Source organism: Pan paniscus, chromosome 3 (genome assembly GCF_029289425.2).
Source record: "Pan paniscus chromosome 3, NHGRI_mPanPan1-v2.0_pri, whole genome shotgun sequence".
In the NCBI taxonomy this organism is placed as follows: Eukaryota; Metazoa; Chordata; class Mammalia; order Primates; family Hominidae; genus Pan; species Pan paniscus.
In genome coordinates this window covers 343,973-361,917 of record NC_073252.2, presented here as the reverse complement: position 1 = coordinate 361,917, position 17,945 = coordinate 343,973, and the positions used below count along the sequence as shown (strand labels likewise).

Below are 17,945 nucleotides of genomic sequence, written 5' to 3'. Positions count from 1 at the left end.
GGTGACTGGGGGCATCATTTGAAGCATGTCACTGCTACCCCAAGGTAGGTTGTGCTGGGGCTGGGTGGAGTTATGAGGTCTGGAGACTGTGCCTCTATTTCATGCATGGACTCTCCATCCATCAATCATCGCCTCATTCTTTGACTTCCTGTTTACTTCTTTCTGCTTCCCTGAGGATCCACACATCCATTCATCTTTCTATATTTTCATCTACTAATTCATTCATCTATCCACCCATCAGTTAGCATAAGGGTTGGTGAGAAGCCCCCAGGATCTGGAGCCATGAACTAGACACAATGGAGGTGACACAAAGAAACACAACATACCATCCATGTGTTTAAACCAAAAGTCAAGGAGCACTATCCACTTTACAGTCACTCCTGCATTCAGAGTACAGTTCTGCCCTTATCCCTAGGTTTTTGATGCCTTCTGTAGTTCCATTTTATAGCAGAAGAGGCTAAGGCTGAGAAAGTGAGGTTCTGTAGTTGAGTGGCAGAGTTTGGATTGGAGCTCCAATGTGCAAATGTAGGCATCATTCTCTTTGAGTTCTCCACCTCAGGGTCCCAGAGCTGTTTAGTTTTCTGGGGTGGGTCAGGTCTAATGTTGATAGGACGCATTGAATAGTGCTCTGTCTTTTGGAGTCTTAATGGATTCCTAGCCCAAGGAATGATTTAATGATGGGAAAAGCATTGGTTTGAGAATCTTGTGTTCTAGTCCCAGTTCTGCCTCAAACTTTGTGTATTATCTTTTCTTTCTGAGCCTCAGCTTTTTCATCTGCAAAATGGGACTCAAGCCCCTATTTTGCACAGCCTCAGGGTATGAAGATCAGAGAAGAGATGGGATATAGGAACATTTTGTGAACTCTAGAGTGTTGTGAGTGAAAGGCTGCCAGGGACTGATAACCCTGAAGAAAAGACATGTCAGCTCTCAAATCAATTTTCTTACTTTCAAACTTTAGACACAAAAATATTTTTTTCTTGAAGTACATGCTTAAGAAGCTCTTGTTGGTCTGTTGGTCCCACTTCCATGGCACCTCATAAGATAAAACCCACTGGCTCAGAATTCCAGACAGCCACTGGCAACAGAGTAGCACCTACCTGAGATGGGTGAACCTACCTGAGATGGGTGAGACTCCTTGACAGGAGAGGTGAGTCACCATTTTTGCTCTTTGGATAATGCAGCCATTGCAGCCTATGGGCTTTGAAGAGTCCAAAGGATCCAAATGAGGAAGAAACCCCACAGCATAGCACAGCTGCTTTACCAACATGTGGCCAACTTCTTTAAATGGGACCCCAATTCATTCTGCTCACTGGGTGATTCCTCCCAGCAGAGGCCTCCAGGCACCCCCACCCATATTCTATGGACAGAATTCTGATTTCTGTCTGGGATGGAGTGTGCAGGGAGGGGGGCCAGGCTGCCATCTTTGCAATTTGGGTGACTCAGTCGTTCCAGCCTGCAGGCTTTGGAGAGTCCAAGCTGACCAGGGTAGAGGTGGTTCCCCACCATGGCATGGCAGTTTTGTGGAGGCATAGGTTGACTTTTTCTTTAAATGGGACCCCAATTAATTCCTTCTTACTGGGTGTGTCCTCCCAGCCAGAGATTCCTACCACCCCTGTTTATGTTCTAAGTCCATCAGAGTTCTAATTTCTTTCTGAGATGGAATGCCCAGGAGGGTGTGGTGGGTCATCACTTTTGCTGTTTGTGCATCTCAGCTAATGAAGACTGTGGGCCTTGGAGAGCCCAAACCAATTAGGGGATGAAGGGATCCCCAACACAGTGTTTCAGAATTTTCTCCTTAGATCAGCTAAAACTGGGTTCTTGTCACATGACCAGGAAAGATTAGGCTCACAGACACACTGATGGATAAGCAGCAGAATTTATTGGGTGAAAAGGAAAAACAACTCTCAGCAAAGCAAGAGGGAATCTTGAACACCAGGCAACCACACAGGAACTGAAGATGCCAGGCTCCTCCCTTCTGCACAAAGTGTAAATGTTCCAGTGGCTCCACCCCACTCTTCCAGTGTGCAGGTGGGTCCCTAGTCCATTGCAGGCATACACATACAATGCCCTGGGCAGGTTCCCTCATCTGCCTCCTGCATCTATCATTTTGCACCTAAAGAAGTACATCTAACTGCCGTTAGAATAAAGATAAGGATGAAGACCAATCTTAACTGCTTCCTGCTGACAGAGGGTACTGTTTTCAGAAAACAGCAGTCTGATCTCCCTCAGGGGCCTATGAAAGGGTTCCTGGCAAAAAAGGTTATGGTTTGAGGCTCCAGTCTGGTTGCGTGATGGTTTGGAGTTTGATGGCCTGAAGGTGAAAAGAAAAACCAGGTTACTAGAAAACATGTATTAAAACAAAACAGCGGTGGGGGTAAGGACAGCTTAAAAATCCCAAAGCGTTTTACCAGTTTGCACAGGGAGACGGAGGCCACAAGCCCAGCTGGCAAAAAAACTTTCATGCTTTTGCCAGCATGTCAGTCTTCTGGTAAACCCTTTTGTGAGCCCAGTCCTAAGCCAACCAGTTTAAGGTTTTCAAAATTAACTTTTCCCAGTTTGGAGGATGCATCTGAAGTGAGTGTCCCATATTACAGACACAATTACCTGTCAGTGAAGAGAGGACAGAGGAGGAAAAAGGAAAAAAAGAAGGCATTTTTTTCTCAGGGAGTCCCAGGGATTCAGAATGCAATCAAAATAGGTTCAGACTGAAGATGAATGGCTACTCATCTAGAAAGAGGGGAGCAGGCATCCCTGGTTCTCTTCTCTTCCCAGAAAATACTCGGGGTATGTGAGGGAGAGAAGGAAGAGGATCTTCTTTACCTTTTCCATCCTTGTATCCCTGAGTCTTGGTGACTGCAACAGGGTGCTGCCCATGGGTGTCAATGTGGCTTTTACCCATGTTAACAGGGAGGCCTAGGGGGTGGGATATCTGCTCTTACCCACGTACACCCTATATGCCCTGCTGTCAGGAGTATGGAGTTCCCTAAACCTCATTTATGTCATGGGTACGAGAGATGACCTTTATCTATGAAACTGGAGGCTTGTCTTAATCAGCAGGAATTAGTCATGCTCACCTACACTGTGCCTTCTAAGCTCCATTATCATCTGCCTCCAAATCCCTCAGATCCAGTTTCCTTTCCAAGGGCATCGACCCAAAGATTGGAATTGAGATTGGGACAAAAATGTGTCTCCAAGTGGTTGCATAGACTCTTTGTCATAAGCAAAATGCTAAGGTGAAACTGTGGAATTGAGTCCTTCTTTAAGAAGGGAGAGAAAAGGATGTCTTATGAGATACCCAGATAACTAGTGGCTATAGTTATGCTTGCTAAGATTTGGGTGGGCACCCTATTTATTCCCATCACCTGACAGGATTTGCATAATAATTGCCCAGAACTAGAATGTTGATTCAGGTTTTTACATTACCCATCCCCTTTGTTCCTTCTGAGCTGTAGCCAGAGATTGATGGTTGGTTTATAGGAATAAGCAGGGTTAATCTAAAATGTAGGCAAAAACTTAAAGGCTAGAATTTAATGATGATAAGTATTGAAACTGAATTTCTCTCTCTCTTGGGAGGCCAAGGTGGGCAGATCACGAGGTCAGGAGATCCAGACCATCCTGGCTAACATGGTGAAACCCCATCTCTACTAAAAATACAAAAAATTAGCCGGGTGTGGTGGTGGGCAGCTGTAGTCCCAGCTACTTGGGAGGCTGAGGCAGGAGAATGGCATGAACCTGGGAGGCAGAGCTTGCAGTGAGCCAAGATCATGCCACTGCACTCCAGCCTGGGTGACAGAGTGAGACTCTGTCTCAAAAAAAAAAAAAATTTTTTTTTCTCTTTCAGTTGTATTAAAAAACAAAGCAGGAGCCAGGTGCAGTGGCTCACACCTGTAATCCCAGCACTTTGGGAGGTTGAGGCAGGTGGATCATGAGGTCAGGAGTTTGAGACCAGCCTGACCAACATGGTGAAACCCCATCTCTATTAAAAAAAACAAACAGAAAAACTAGCCAGACATGGTGGTGCATGCCTGTAATCCCAGCTACTTGGGAGGCTGAGGCAGGAGAATCACTTGAACCCGGCAGGCAGAGGTTGTAATGAGCCAAGATCGTGCCACTGCACTCCAGCCTGGGTGACAGAGTGAGACTCCATCTAAACAAAACCATGACAGGACTGTGTTGTTTGCAAAATAGACTTCAGTCTTATACTTGGCCTGATTATTTGCATAAAGTACAGCAAGAATAATTATTTCTATATGGGCCTTTTAGACTGGCTTTGATGGAACTCTGTACACAAAGAATCTCAGATAGAACTTTCCAAAGCTAAGTCCAACCATGGGTTTACATTCTCAAATACCTGTGAGTTGGTAAACTCCTCTCTTCTTGAGGTCCCAAGAGCACGTGATTCCTGGGCCTGTTGGAAAGTGACATTCTTTACTCACTGCTGGTTAGGAACCTTGTTTGGGGACTGTGTAACAAGGTATAAGGCCAGTTTTTCCAAGAGGCTTTTATCAGCTCTGCAAGTCAAGCTTAACTCCTTAAAGGGAAATGTACCCTTCCAGTCAAAGCCTTGGTGAAACAACAAGTTTTTCCAGTTGCATCCTGTTGCAAAAGAAAAATGAATTCTTATTGCACTGATGCAAACAACTATATTGTCATAAGTTAAGAATACTCACAGCTAGTTTTGAAATTCTAGAGAAGCCAGGCAGAGAGAGAGAGAGAGACCAAATGTGCTCCAAATTTTGTTCACAGGAGTATACCTTACCCAATTATTAAAGGTTATAAATAGCTCAAAATAAGTTTCCTTGACTCTGAAAAACAAAACAAGAATCAGCAATGGTCCAAGCATAAGTAAAAAAAAATTATTTCAGTTTTCTATTAGTTCAGTCCATTTAGTTAACCCTTGTTCTGCTTGATATTTGTGAACATTTTAGCTCTTCATGAGTCTTGTATGTTTTACTTTATTTCAATGTCATGATCTCCAAAGTTATTTGGAAAACTGCATTTGAGAGCACCTGTCACAGTTCTGTAGCTTCTTATAAACTATCTCTTGAAAAGGATCTAAACAAGACAATTGTCTTTGAATAACAAAATGTCCAGGGTAGTTATAGTCAGAAACACAGTTGACAAAGAAGTTTGATAATCTCTGTGGTTTACAATAACTTAACATAAAAACCTTAATTCTGATAGCATATACTCAGACATTAGAATATTAGAAATCTCATACAATTTTGGAACATATATTAGTATCATTTATCAAAATATAACCTATAGAATATTTATCAAAATATAACCTATATAACCTAAAGAAGATTGGCAATCCCATGTAACTAAATATGTCAAATAATCCAGTTTACCTCTCTTTTGGATACTCCAGGGGCCCTCTGTAGCATTCAAAAGTCAGGCACGAGGAAAGACAATTTTGAAACTGAAGTTTGATTTTGGGAAGAAATGTTAGAGGTTTAAAACACTTGATGTTATGAAATAGAATTCCAGATTACCATGTTATTTATTTTGCCACAATTGTTTCAAAAAATTTACAAAAGTAAAACCCGTTTATAACACTTTACAAATTTTGCTAAAGAGCAGATTAGTGCCTCAAGAGCACCTTGTTGTGCTATTATTTAAATGGTTAATTTACCAAAAAAACATATAATACCTTTCGTAATTTAATGTTCATGGACAAAATTTCTTTGGCAAGATGAATTTTATAGAAACTTTTTATAACTTGTTTAAACTTTTAGCTTTATCTAATTCAGAACAATCCTTTAACCCTGAACAAAAATGTATATTTTGACATCTGCTTTTTACCAATAATTGCTAAGTCTGTTTTTATTTCTCAATGATTAAAGTCAGGTGAACTTCAATGTACCACAGCTTTTACCTTCCCTTCAAAAAATATTTGATTCAAAAACTCATTTTCCTCTAGGTCAATTAGAGCTTTATAAAAATAGACATTACATAGATACAGCACATATATAAATACATAGGCAAAAAAGAATCCAGTAGCTATAAGATGTTTTGTTTCCCAATCTCCTAATTAGATTATTGGCCTCTCATGCACGTATTAAGAGTGGAAAAACAAAATGGAGAAAAAGAATTCAGTCGACTGAGAATCCTTTTTTTCAGCAAAACAAGGTCCAATAAAAAAAAAAATAAGGCCTTTAAATATACCTATAACTTGGGCCAGGCATGGTGGCTCATGCCTGTAATCCCAGCACTTTGGGAGGCTGAGGCAGGTGGAACAAGAGGTCAAGGGATTGAGACCATCCTGGCCAACATGGTGAAACTTTGTCTCTACTAAAAACACAAAAATTAGCTGGGCATGGTAGTGTGCACCTGTAGTACCGGCTACTTGGGAGGGTGAGGCAGGAGAATCACCTGGACCCAGGAAGCGGAGGTTGCAATGAGCTGAGATCACACCACTGCACTCCAGCTTGGCTACAGAGTGAGACTCAGTCTCAAAAAAAAAAAAAAAAGTATATATATATGTGTGTGTGTGTGTGTGTGTGTGTAAAATCTGGGTATGCACTTTTAATTAAGCTGAATGTACTTTAAGAAAATTCTTTTAAATTCCCCATTACCTGCTTTAGCTGTGCCAAGCAGCCAATATTTCTGGTTTTCAGACTTTCCTAAAAGTAACTACAGGTGAAACCAACAAGCACCAATTAAGGTTATGATTTAACTGTGAGTTTCAAAGGGGTAAGCAGTTCTTACAAAATCTATTTTATTATTATTTTTTTGAGATGGAGTCTTGCTCTGTTGCCCAGGCTACAGTGCAGCGATCTTGGCTCACTGCAACCTCTGCCTCCTGAGTTCAAGCAATTCTGCCTCAGCCTCCGAGTAACTGGGATTACAGATGCCCACCACCGCACCCGGCTAATTTTTGTATTTTTAGTAGAGATGGGGTTTCACCATCTTGGCCAGGCTGGTCTTGAACTCCTGACCTCATGTTCTAACTGCTTCCGCCTCCCAAAGTGCTAGAATTACAGACGTGAGCCATTGCACCTGGCCACAAAATCTAAAACCTTTAAAGGCAACTTAGAAAAAGGAAGGTTTAAGATAAAACTCAAGAGTTGTTCATGAAGGGAAGATAATCACCAAATGGCGAAAGTCACACAGATATCGACCCAAAAGTACTCATTCCTTTACCCAGGATTGAACCCAGACTGCAGAGGCTAAAGCAAAATATTGCCATGTGGTTACAGGTCACATCCCCAAGGACATAAAACAAAATGGAGGCCTGCAGCAAAGAACCCTACTGATCAAACAGGAAGACATGCAAAGCACACCAGATTGTTTACAGCTTAAGAACAACTTCATAATTTTTTTTTATAATTAAAACTTTAGAGAGAATATACACAGTGATACTTGGTGTCCTCGCCTAGTAAAATGTTCTCTAAAAGCAGGGTTGGGGGGGGTGGGTGGGGGACTCTCTCACTTAAAAGTTAACTGCTGACGGGGTGGAGAAAATGAATAAAAAAGGTTTAAGTGTAGGACAGGAAAGAAACTTTTTATTCTTATGCAAATGGGTTATTTTCTCCAGGGCTTGGAAAGAGCTGGAGTCCTTGGTCAGAGGAGGGGGAGAAACTGGATAAGTGGCAGATAACTCACTGCCCAAGCCATGCACTCTGGCCCCAACCCAGAGGGTGCAGGGGAGTGACCATTCACTGGTCCATCTCATGTGCACCTGCGACTGTTGGAGTGAGGTGGTGTGCAGTTTCCTCTACTCTCAGAAGAAGTACAAGGATGAAAAGGCTTAGAAGCAAAAGGGAAAAAAGATTCTTGGTTTGCATCTTACCCTTCCTCCAGGCCCATGTCTGGGCACCAACATTTTTTAGAATTTTCTCCTTAGCTCAGCTAAAACTGAATTCTTATCACACCAAGGAAAGATTAGGCTTGCAGACACCCTGAAGGGTGACGAGCAGAATTTATTGGGTAAAAAGAGAAAACAAAACCTCCCAGCAAAGTGAGAAGGAATCTTGAACACCAGGCCACCACAGAGGAACTAAAGAGGCCATGTTCCTCCCCCCTGCACAAAGTGTGAACTTTCCATTAGCTCCATCCCATTCCCCCAGTGCACTGGTGGGTCCCCAGTTCATTGTGGGCTTGTGCAGACAAGACCCTGGGCAGGTTTCCTCATCTGCCTCCTGCATCTATCAACAGCACAGATGCTCTACCAAAACACAGCCGGACTTTTTCTTCCAAACCAGGGTCTCCAGCCACCTCCTACAGATGCATTCAGGCAGGGAACAGATCAGTATCCCCCTAGGATGGAGATCCCAGAGGAAGGGGCAGGCTGCTATCTTTGCTGGTTTTCAGCCTTCCCTGGTAAACTTCCAGGTACTGGAAAATCCAAGGTGACTAGGTTCTGGAGTGGAGCCCCAGCAAACCAGTCGCCCTACAAAATGGTGGCCAGATTGTTAAAAAATAAAATAAAATAAAAGACAGAAAACCATGACAACCCCATCCAAAAGTCAGCAAAAGATTGAAGGTAGATAGGTCTTGGATTGAATTCCCCAAAGTTGGGCTTTTTGTCCACACAGCCAGCCAGAATTCTGTCTGGCAAGAGTAAAATTGCTTGTCATTTTCACTGAACCTGGCCAAGAGTTTTTCTTATATATGGAACCCCTGGCTCCTTTCTAGAGAATTTCTCTTCTTGGCCAGGATCCCTGTTCAGAATACTAATAAATGATTCCTGTCCCAACTTCATATAACAATTGATCAATCTGCCCAGATTACTTTAGAAATAAAGCAACCATGACTAGAAAACATTTTTATTTTTATTCTTTGGACCTGGATTATAATAACAAAGTAAAATATTGTTAGAGAACTGATGATATGGTCTGGCTTTGCCTCCCCAGCCAAATCTCATTTTCAATTTTAATTCAAATTGTAATCCCCACATTTTCGGGGAGGGATATCATAGGTAATTAGATCATGTGGTTAATTCCCTTACGCTGTTCTCATGATAGTGAGTTCCCATGAGATCTGATGGTTTATAAGAAGCTTTTCTTCCCTTTGCATGATACTTCTCTCTCCTGCCACCATGTAAAGTAGGATGTGTTTGGTTCCCCTTCCACCGTGATTGTAAGAGTCCTGAGGTCTTAGCAGCCATGGTAACTGTGAGTCAATTAAACCTCTTTTCTTCCAAATTAGTCTCAGGTATTTCTTCAGAGCAGCATTAAAATAAACTTACCAGTAAATTCGTACTGACACAGTGGGGCACTGCTATAAGGATACCCAAAAATGTGAAAGTGACTTTGGAACTGAGTAACAGGCAGAGGCTAGAAGTCTGGAGGGTTCAGAAGAAGGAAAGATGTGGGAAAGTTTGGACTTCCTAGAGACTTGTTGAATTGCTTTGACCAAAATGCTGGTAGTGATGGACAATGAAGTCCAGGCTGAGATGGTCTCATGTGGAGGTGAGGAAATTGTTGGGAACTGGAATAAAGGTGACCCTTGCTATGCTTTAGCAAAGAGACTGGTAGCATTTTGCTCGTGTCCTAAAGATCTGTGGAAGGCCGAACTTGAGAGATAATTTATGGTTATCTGGCAAAAGAAATTAAGCAGCAAAACATCCAAAAGTTGACAAAGCATAAAAGTTTAGACAATTCACAGCCTAATGATGTGGTAGAAAAGAAAGACCCATTTTCTCAGAAGAAATTGGCTGCAGAAGTGAGGAGCAAATGTTCATCACCAAGACAATGGGGAAAAAGCCTTCAGGGCATGTTAGAGACCTTTGTGGCATCTCCTCCTCTCACACGCCTGGAGGCCTAGGAGGCAAAAAATATTTCATTGGCTAGGCCCAGGAAACCCTGCTGTGTGCAGTCTCAGGACTTGGTTCCCTGGATTCCAGTCACTCCAGCCATGGCTAAAAGGGGCCAATGTACAGCTTGAGCCATTGCTTCAGATGTAAGATCCAAGCCTTAGCATCTTCCTCATGGTGTTGGTCCTGTAGGCACACAGAAGAACTGAAGTTTAGAGGCCTCAATTTAGATTTCAGAGGATGTGTGGAAATGCCTGGATGTCCAGGCAGAAGTTTGCTGCGGGGGCAGAACCCTCATGGAGAATCTCTGCTAGGGCAGTGCAGAAAAAAATGTGGAGTTGAGGCCTACACACAGAGTCCCCACCGGGGCACTGCCTACTGAAGCTGTGAGAAGAGGGCAAAGTTCTCCAGACCCCAGAATGGTAGATCCACTGTCAGCTTACATTGTGTGCCTGGAAAAGCCACAGACACTCAACACCAGACTGTGAAGCAGCTGGGAGGGAGACCACCCTGCAAAGCCACAGAGGTGAAGTTGCCTGAGGCTGTGAAACCTCACCTCTTGCATCAGTGTGAATTAAATGTGAGATATGGAGCCACAGGAGATCACTTTAAGGTTTAATGACTGCCCTATTGAATTTTGGACTTGGGTGGGGCCTGCAGCCACTTTGTTTTGGCCAATTTCTCCCATTCGAAATGGGTGTATTTACCCAATGCCTGTACCCCCATTATATCTTGGAAGTAGCTAACTTGCTTTTGATTTCACAGGCTCATAGGAAGAAGGGACTTGCCTTGTCTCAGATGAGACTATGGACTTAGACTTTTTGGGTTAATGCTGAAATGAGTTAAGACTTTGGGGATCTGTTGGGAAGGCATAATTATGTTTTGGAATGTGAGAAACACGTGATTTGGGAGTGACCAAAGGTGGAATAATATGGTCTGGCTTTGTGTATCCACACAAATTTCATCTTGAATTGTAACTCACGGGTGCTTATTAGATCATGGGGGTGGTTCCCCCATGCTGTTCTGGCGAGATCTTGGCTCACTGCAACCTCCATCTCCCAGATCCAAGTGATTCTCCTGCCTCAGCCTCTTGAGTAGCTGGAATCACAGGCACCAGCCACCATACCTGGCTAATTTTTGTATTTTTAGTAGAGATGGTGCTTCACTACGTTGGCCAGGCTGGTCTCAAACTCCTGACTTTGTGACCCACCCACCTCGGCCTCCCAAAATACTGGGATTACAGGCGTGAACCACCATGCCCGGCTACCTCTTTCCTTTATAAATTACCCATTCTCAGGTATTTCTTTGTAGCAGTGTAAATACAAACTAATATATCTGGGTTTAATTTCAGCTGACAAAACAAAGTGAGGTAACGTAGGGAAAGAATAAAATACAGTAAAAATAGAAAACGTTCAGGAGTTATTTGCAGTCTGATATCTCTGTTTCAGGAGCATCTGTTGGTTTGGGCCTTGTACAACAAAATGGTGATTACACTGCCCAGATGCTTTCTTAGTTCTAATTTCTAGCACTTTCAAAATTGCATTTTTTTTTGCTTCCTTTTTCCTCTCTTATTTTACATTCTTTCCTTTGTTCTTTTTATGTCTTTTGTTCTCTTTCCATTTTATATGGATATGCAAATATAGGCAAGGATAAAACATATACGGTGTCTTATTCTGATTAAATGACACAATGCCGAAAAATTTGAAAATAAAAAAACAATTCAATAAAACAAATTAACCTACAAATCTACCATGGAGAATTTATCTTCCTTAACTTCCAACTTTCTGGGTCTTTGGGTGTGAGATTTGGCCAAAAGCAGACAATTGTGTTCAACTTGTGAAAGGAATTTTTATTTTCCTACCAACTTGACAATGATACATCTAAGAAGATAAACCAGTTGAGGATCAAGTGGTTAGCCTACCTTCTGTATGTTAAGAGTTGTGCAGGAGACCAGAGACAGGCCAAGGAAACACTTTGAACTCTTTGTCTTGCATCTCAGCACTATCTCTGATGCCAATCCACACACTCACAAACACACAAACACAGACACAAATACATGTTTCTCAGCCAGGAGATGTAATACTGTTAAACTGTCAATATTTCTGAGTATTGCACAAATTCAATGTCATCCTTATTAAAATTCCAATGTTACTTATTTGGCAGAGATATTTTATATAATTCTAAAATTCATGTGTAATCTCAAGGTACCATGAATAGCCAACAGCTTTAGAAAAGAACAAAGTCCCATACCTCATGATGTCAAAAGAGTCCAAAGCTACAAAAATAAAACCAATGTGGTAATGGCATAAAGAGAAAAAAAAAATACATGACAGAACAAAGAACCCAGAAATAAACCTGTGCAAGTATTATCATATAATCTTTTACTAGGTTACCATGACCAAACAGTGAAGAAAAGGTCAGACTCCCCAACCAATGGTGTGAGAAAACTCAGCGTCTAAATGAAAGATAACGAACTTGGACCTTTCTCTTCAATGCAAACAAAATACTTTACATACACTAAACATAAAAACATAAAACTTAAAAGACATATAACTCTTGAACACTTAGAAGAAAATATAGGGAGAAGCCTAGTAACATTGGTTTTGGCAGGTTTTTCGAATATCACATTAAAAGCAGAAACAACAAGAAGGGAATTAGAAAAGGTACTATATCAAACTTTCAAAACCTTCTGCATATTCACACATCAAGGGAAACACTAAGTGCAGTACAAATGCCATCCACCATTTGACTTCTGAAACATAACCACCACCAAGGGTGAATAACTTCATTTTTTTAATGGACCAGTGTATTCAAAGACATTTCCTAAAAGAAGCTATGCAAATAACCAAGAGGAATTTGAAAAGACAATCAAAATCACTTACGAGAAGAATGCAAAGCAAAATCTCAATGAACTCTTAACTCTCACCCATTAGCATGGCCACTGTTCAACAAATAAAAAGTAATCAATGTTGTCAAGTATGTAGGATTTGGAACCTCCATGCACTGTTGGTGGAAAAGAATAATGCAGCCCTTAATAAAAGTAGGATGCAGGTTTTCCAAAATATTAAAAATGAACTGTGGCTCATGCCTGTAATTTCAACATTTTAGGAGGCTAAAGTGGGAGAATTACTTAGGCTGAGAAGTTTGAGTTCAGCCTGGGCAACATACTGAGACCCCATCTCTTCAAAAAATACAAAAATTAGTCAGGTATGCTGGCATGTGCCTGTAGTCCCAGCTACTTGGGTGACTGAGGTGGACGGATCATTTGAGCTTGGGATGTCAAGGCTGCAGTGAGCCATTACTGCACCACTAGACTCTAGCCTGGGTGACAATGTGAAACCCAATATCAAAAAAAAAAAAAAAAGAAAAAGAAAGAAGAGAAAGAGAAAAGAAAAGAGAAATTATACAATCCAGGAATCCTACTTCTGGGAATCTATGTATGCAAAGCAGGACCTGGAATAGACATTTGCACACATATATTTTTAAGAGCATTCCCCAACCCCCTACACACAAAAAGGTGACAGCTACTTAAGTTTCTTGATAAATGGATAACATATGGCATTTGTAGCCAATGGAATATGGCTGTACCTTCAGATAGCAAATTATGCACATGCTACAATAAGCATAAAACTTTAAGACATCATATTTAGTGAAATATACCAGAAACATAGTGACAAAGAGTATATAATCCCATTTAAATGAGCTATCTTAAGTGAAATGATTTTTAGAAGACAGTCAGAATTATAAAGTACTCCTCCACAGATGGAATAAAAACGTGTGAATGCTGGGAGCAAAGTCATCTGCCACCTGGAGAACAGAACTTCCAGGCACCAGGGGAATGCAAGCACAGATGACAACAGTGATGGTAGCAAGGGCACTGATCAGAGTAGTGGTGGCCTGAGGAGTACTTTTTGGCATGCACCAGTGTGCCAGAGGCTGGGGCCCACACTGGGGATTGGAGTTGCCCTCCATAACTCCAGAACCAGGTCCTGGTGTTTCACTTCATGTTCCACCAATGCCCCTGCGGACAGTAAAGTACTTATCTCAATTAAGTGATCTAAACATTGCATTGATAAGCTATAATTAACCTCAAACACTCCAGTTAAAAACAATTTACCACACTGAAAAATTTCAGACTTCTAATCAGAACATAGAAAGTCTGTATGAAATTACATGGCAAAAAGAGAACAGTGAGAAGACTGTAGCCATAACACAAAGAAGAAGGGGTGTGAGGCATACATAGCTGGGAATAAACCATAAAGATATTCCAAAACTAAAGATAATTAGAAAATAAAATCAGAGGTTCTCTTTAAATTCAGAATGAGTCAGTTTTGCAGCCTGGTAACAGATGTTCTCTCCACATGCAGACTGCCATTTCTTCACTATAGACATTTTCATTCTCTTACTTGGAGCTACAAACTCACTCCAGAAAGAATAATATTTATGGCTAATTATGGAGCATCTATTACCCAGTACTTTCTTATGCTTACTGTAATTATATATCAAAACATCCCATGAATTATTAAGTTTCACCAGTACTTACCTGAGAAAATTGGCACAACAAACTCATTTATGTCAATTATAAAAAGTGAAACAAATAACTAAACAGCTCATATAGGGTTATCCAACTAAAGCAATAAAATGAAATGTCCTAACTAAAATATAACTTAATACACGAATTATGAACTTACATCTAAATATTTTGTGTTTGCTACTAAATTTTATAAAATTATAATTTCTGACCAGCTCACATAATAAATACTTCATAAAGTAAAAATAAAAAAAATAAGAAAGAAGTCAATTATAGCTCTAGCATGAGCAACAGACAAATAAAAACAGAATTTGCATGGGAGAGTCTCAACAATGATCCGTTAAATTTTACAGTAATAGAAGAAAATATAAATTTGATTTCAGAATGTTTTAGGTTTCTAGATTTCTAGTAAATTATCCACCTTATTAAAATAATCTTTGTTCCAATATTGCTATTTTCCTTGGAAAATAGATACAAACTCTCACAGAAACACAACTGCTTGCCCCATAATTTTCTTACACCTAAATTTTATCTTTAGAGCAATACATTTACATATTTAACTTCATGGAAATCAAAACCAAAGTCTGCATTTATTTGCGGAAAGAGATGCTACATGTTCAAAGATAAATATGGAACATTTTTAAAAAGCATTCATGACTTAGAAATGTGTGAATTATAATTATACTCATATACTTATTATAATCATAAAATAACCTGTAGTAAAAAAAAAATTGCACATTTAAAAATAATTAAAGTGGCCAGGTACGACGGCTCACACCTGTAATCCCAGCACTTTGGGAGGCCGAGGTGGGCGGATCATGAGCTCAGGAGTTCGAGAACAGCCTGGCCAGCATTGTGAAACCCTGTCTCTACTGAAAATACAAAAAATTAGCTGGGCATGGTGGCACCTGCCTGTAGTCACAGCTACTCATGAGGCTGAGGCAGGAGAATTGCTTGAATCCGGCAGGTGGAGGTTGCAGTGAGCCAAGATCGCACCACTGCGCTCCAGCCTGGGCGACAGAACGAGACTCTGTCTCAAAAAAAAAAAAAAAAAAAAAAAAAAATTAAAGTGTATAACTGGACTGTGTGTAATACAAAGAACAAATGCTTGTGAAGAATAACTCATTTACTCTGATGTGATAATTACATGTCATATGCCTGTATCAAAACAATCCAAATAAGCCATGAATAGATACACATACTATGTACCTACAGAAATTTTAAAAAATTTAAAATAAGAAAAATAATAAAGTTTATATGGGAGCAATATTCTCCAATTTATTTGCTGTTTAAAGACACTGGAATTAGGGATTACTAGAAATGTCATTCAACTATGTTCCTTGCCAGTATGAATTCGCTTGTGTACAGTAAGGGTTGAGGGCCGATTAAAAGCTTTGCCACATTCTTCACATTTGTAGGATTTCTCTCCAGTATGAATTATCTTATGTTTAGTAAGGGATGAGGACCAATTGAAGGCTTTGCCACATTCTTCACATGTGAAGGGTTTCTCTCCAGTATGAATTCTCTTATGTTTAGTAAGGGTTGAGGATAAGTTGTAGGCTTTGCCACATTCTTTGCATTTGTAGGGTTTCTCTCCAGAATGAATTTTCTTATGTTCATTCAGGGCTGTGGACCGAGTAAAGGCTTTGCCACATTCTTCACATTTGTAAAGTTTTTGTTCAGAATGAATGCTCCTGTGTATAATAAGGCCTGAGGATTGGTTAAAAGCTTTGCCACATTCTTTACATTTGTAGGGTTTCTCTCCAGTATGAATATTCTTATGTTCATTCAGGCTTGCGGACCATATGAAAGCTTTGCCACATTCTTCACATTTGTAGGGTTTCTCGCCAGTATGAATTTTCTTATGTTCATTCAGTGTTGTGGACCGTGTAAAGGCTTTGCCACACTCTTCACATTTGTAAGGTTTTTGCCCAGAATGGATTCTCTTGTGTAATATAAGAGTTGAGGATTGGTTAAAAGCTTTGCCACATTCTTCGCACGTGTAGGGTTTCTCTCCAGTATGAATTCTCTTATGTTTAGCAAGGTGTGAGGACCTATAAAAGGCTTTGCCACATTCTTCACATGTGTAGGGTTTCTCTCCAGTATGAATTCTCTTATGTTTATTAAGGGATGAGGACCAAGTAAAGGCTTTGCCACATTCTTCACATTTGTAAAGTTTTTGTTCAGAATGAATGCTCCTGTGTATAATAAGACTTGAGGATTGGTTAAAAGCTTTGCCACATTTTTCACATGTGTAGGGTTTTTCGCCAGTATGAATATTTTTATGTTCATTCAGGCTCCTGGACTGTCTAAAGGCTTTGCCACATTCTTTACATTTGTAGGGTTTCTCTCCAGTATGAATATTCTTATGTTCATTCAGGCTTGTGGACCATCTAAAGGCTTTGCCACATTCTTTACATTTGTAGGGTTTCTCTCCAGTATGAATTTTCTTGTGTTCATTCAGTGTTGTGGACCTTGTAAAGGCTTTGCCACATTCTTCACATTTGTAGGGTTTCTCTCCAGTATGAATTTTCTTATGTTCGTTCAGAACTGTGGACCGTCTAAAGGCTTTGCCACATTCTTCACATGTGTAGGGTTTCTCTCCAGTATGAATTCTCTTATGTTTACTAAGTGATGTGGACCTATTAAAGGCTTTGCCACATTTTTCACATTTGTAGGGCTTCTCTCCAGCATGAATTCCTGTATGTTGAGTTAGGTGTGACGTGTAAAACGATCTGCCACATTCTGTACATTTAAAGGGTTTCTCTCCAGTATGTCTTATCTTATGTTTGTTTGAATTTGAAAATTTACTAAAAACTTTAACACATGTATTACACTGAAATATTTTGCTCTGGGTAGTTGACAAGCATTGGTAAACTCCATTATTAACTCCTTTCTGCACCTTACACTCATTCACACGTTTACAGCCTTTTCTTAATTGTAAATTCTCATGTCCACATTTTTCGTATCTTCTCAGTATAAGTTTGTGGAATGAATCTTCTATCCCCTGCACTGGTGAAAGGTCTTGGCTGAAAGGAGAACATATAGCTGAAAGAAATAAAAATAACAAATTATCCCACTTACTAGATTCATATGAATATACTTTACGAATGTAATATAGAAAATGTATACAAACTGCATTAGTAAGATAGCATAACAAAATATCACAGGCCATAATTTCTTCACAGACATGTAACAAAGATATACAAACCAAAATACCTTTGTGCAAAATCTGTAAATGAGTTAATTGTATGCAATGCCTCAGGTAAGCACAATACTAAGAACCACATGGAACAGGAAGGAAAGTTTGTTATATTTACCCACCACAGCTTTCCTCCTCCCCAATATAGCATTGTGCCTATAGGAGTAAACTGTCAACTCCTGGCTTCTTACTTAGAAGAAAAATACTGATACACATATCCTTACTTCTGGCTTTCTGGGGTCTTTACAAAATCTGGTTTCCGTCTCCAACAACACAGAGAGCTGAGAGAAACGGTGCTATACTTTGGAAGAACAGCTTGGGTCTGCTAAGACCAAATGTAAATGTTTCAGGAGCAGGCTGCAGTGTTAAATACAGGGAATAGGTAGAAGAGTGACTAGAGACCATAAGAAGAACATGAATAATCCCTTTTCAATGAAAAACAAACACAAAAT

General features: G+C 40.2%; 1 protein-coding gene across 4 annotated transcripts in view; it reads right to left on the bottom strand.

The window, feature by feature from the left end:
• Window positions 1-1,857: 1,857 nt before the first annotated feature.
• LOC100987123 (zinc finger protein 595) overlaps window positions 1,858-17,945 on the bottom strand; it is a 54,978-nt gene continuing 38,890 nt past the window's right edge. For 2 of the 4 annotated variants that reach the window (XM_008961729.4, XM_034958084.3), the window contains exon 4: window positions 1,858-17,339. In XM_008961729.4, the coding sequence (XP_008959977.2) occupies window positions 15,619-17,339 (1,721 nt within the window). In that variant the 3' untranslated portion in view covers window positions 1,858-15,618. The remainder of the gene's footprint in view (window positions 17,340-17,945) is intronic. The other 2 variants (XR_008625028.2, XR_008625029.2) reach the window with 2 other exon arrangements.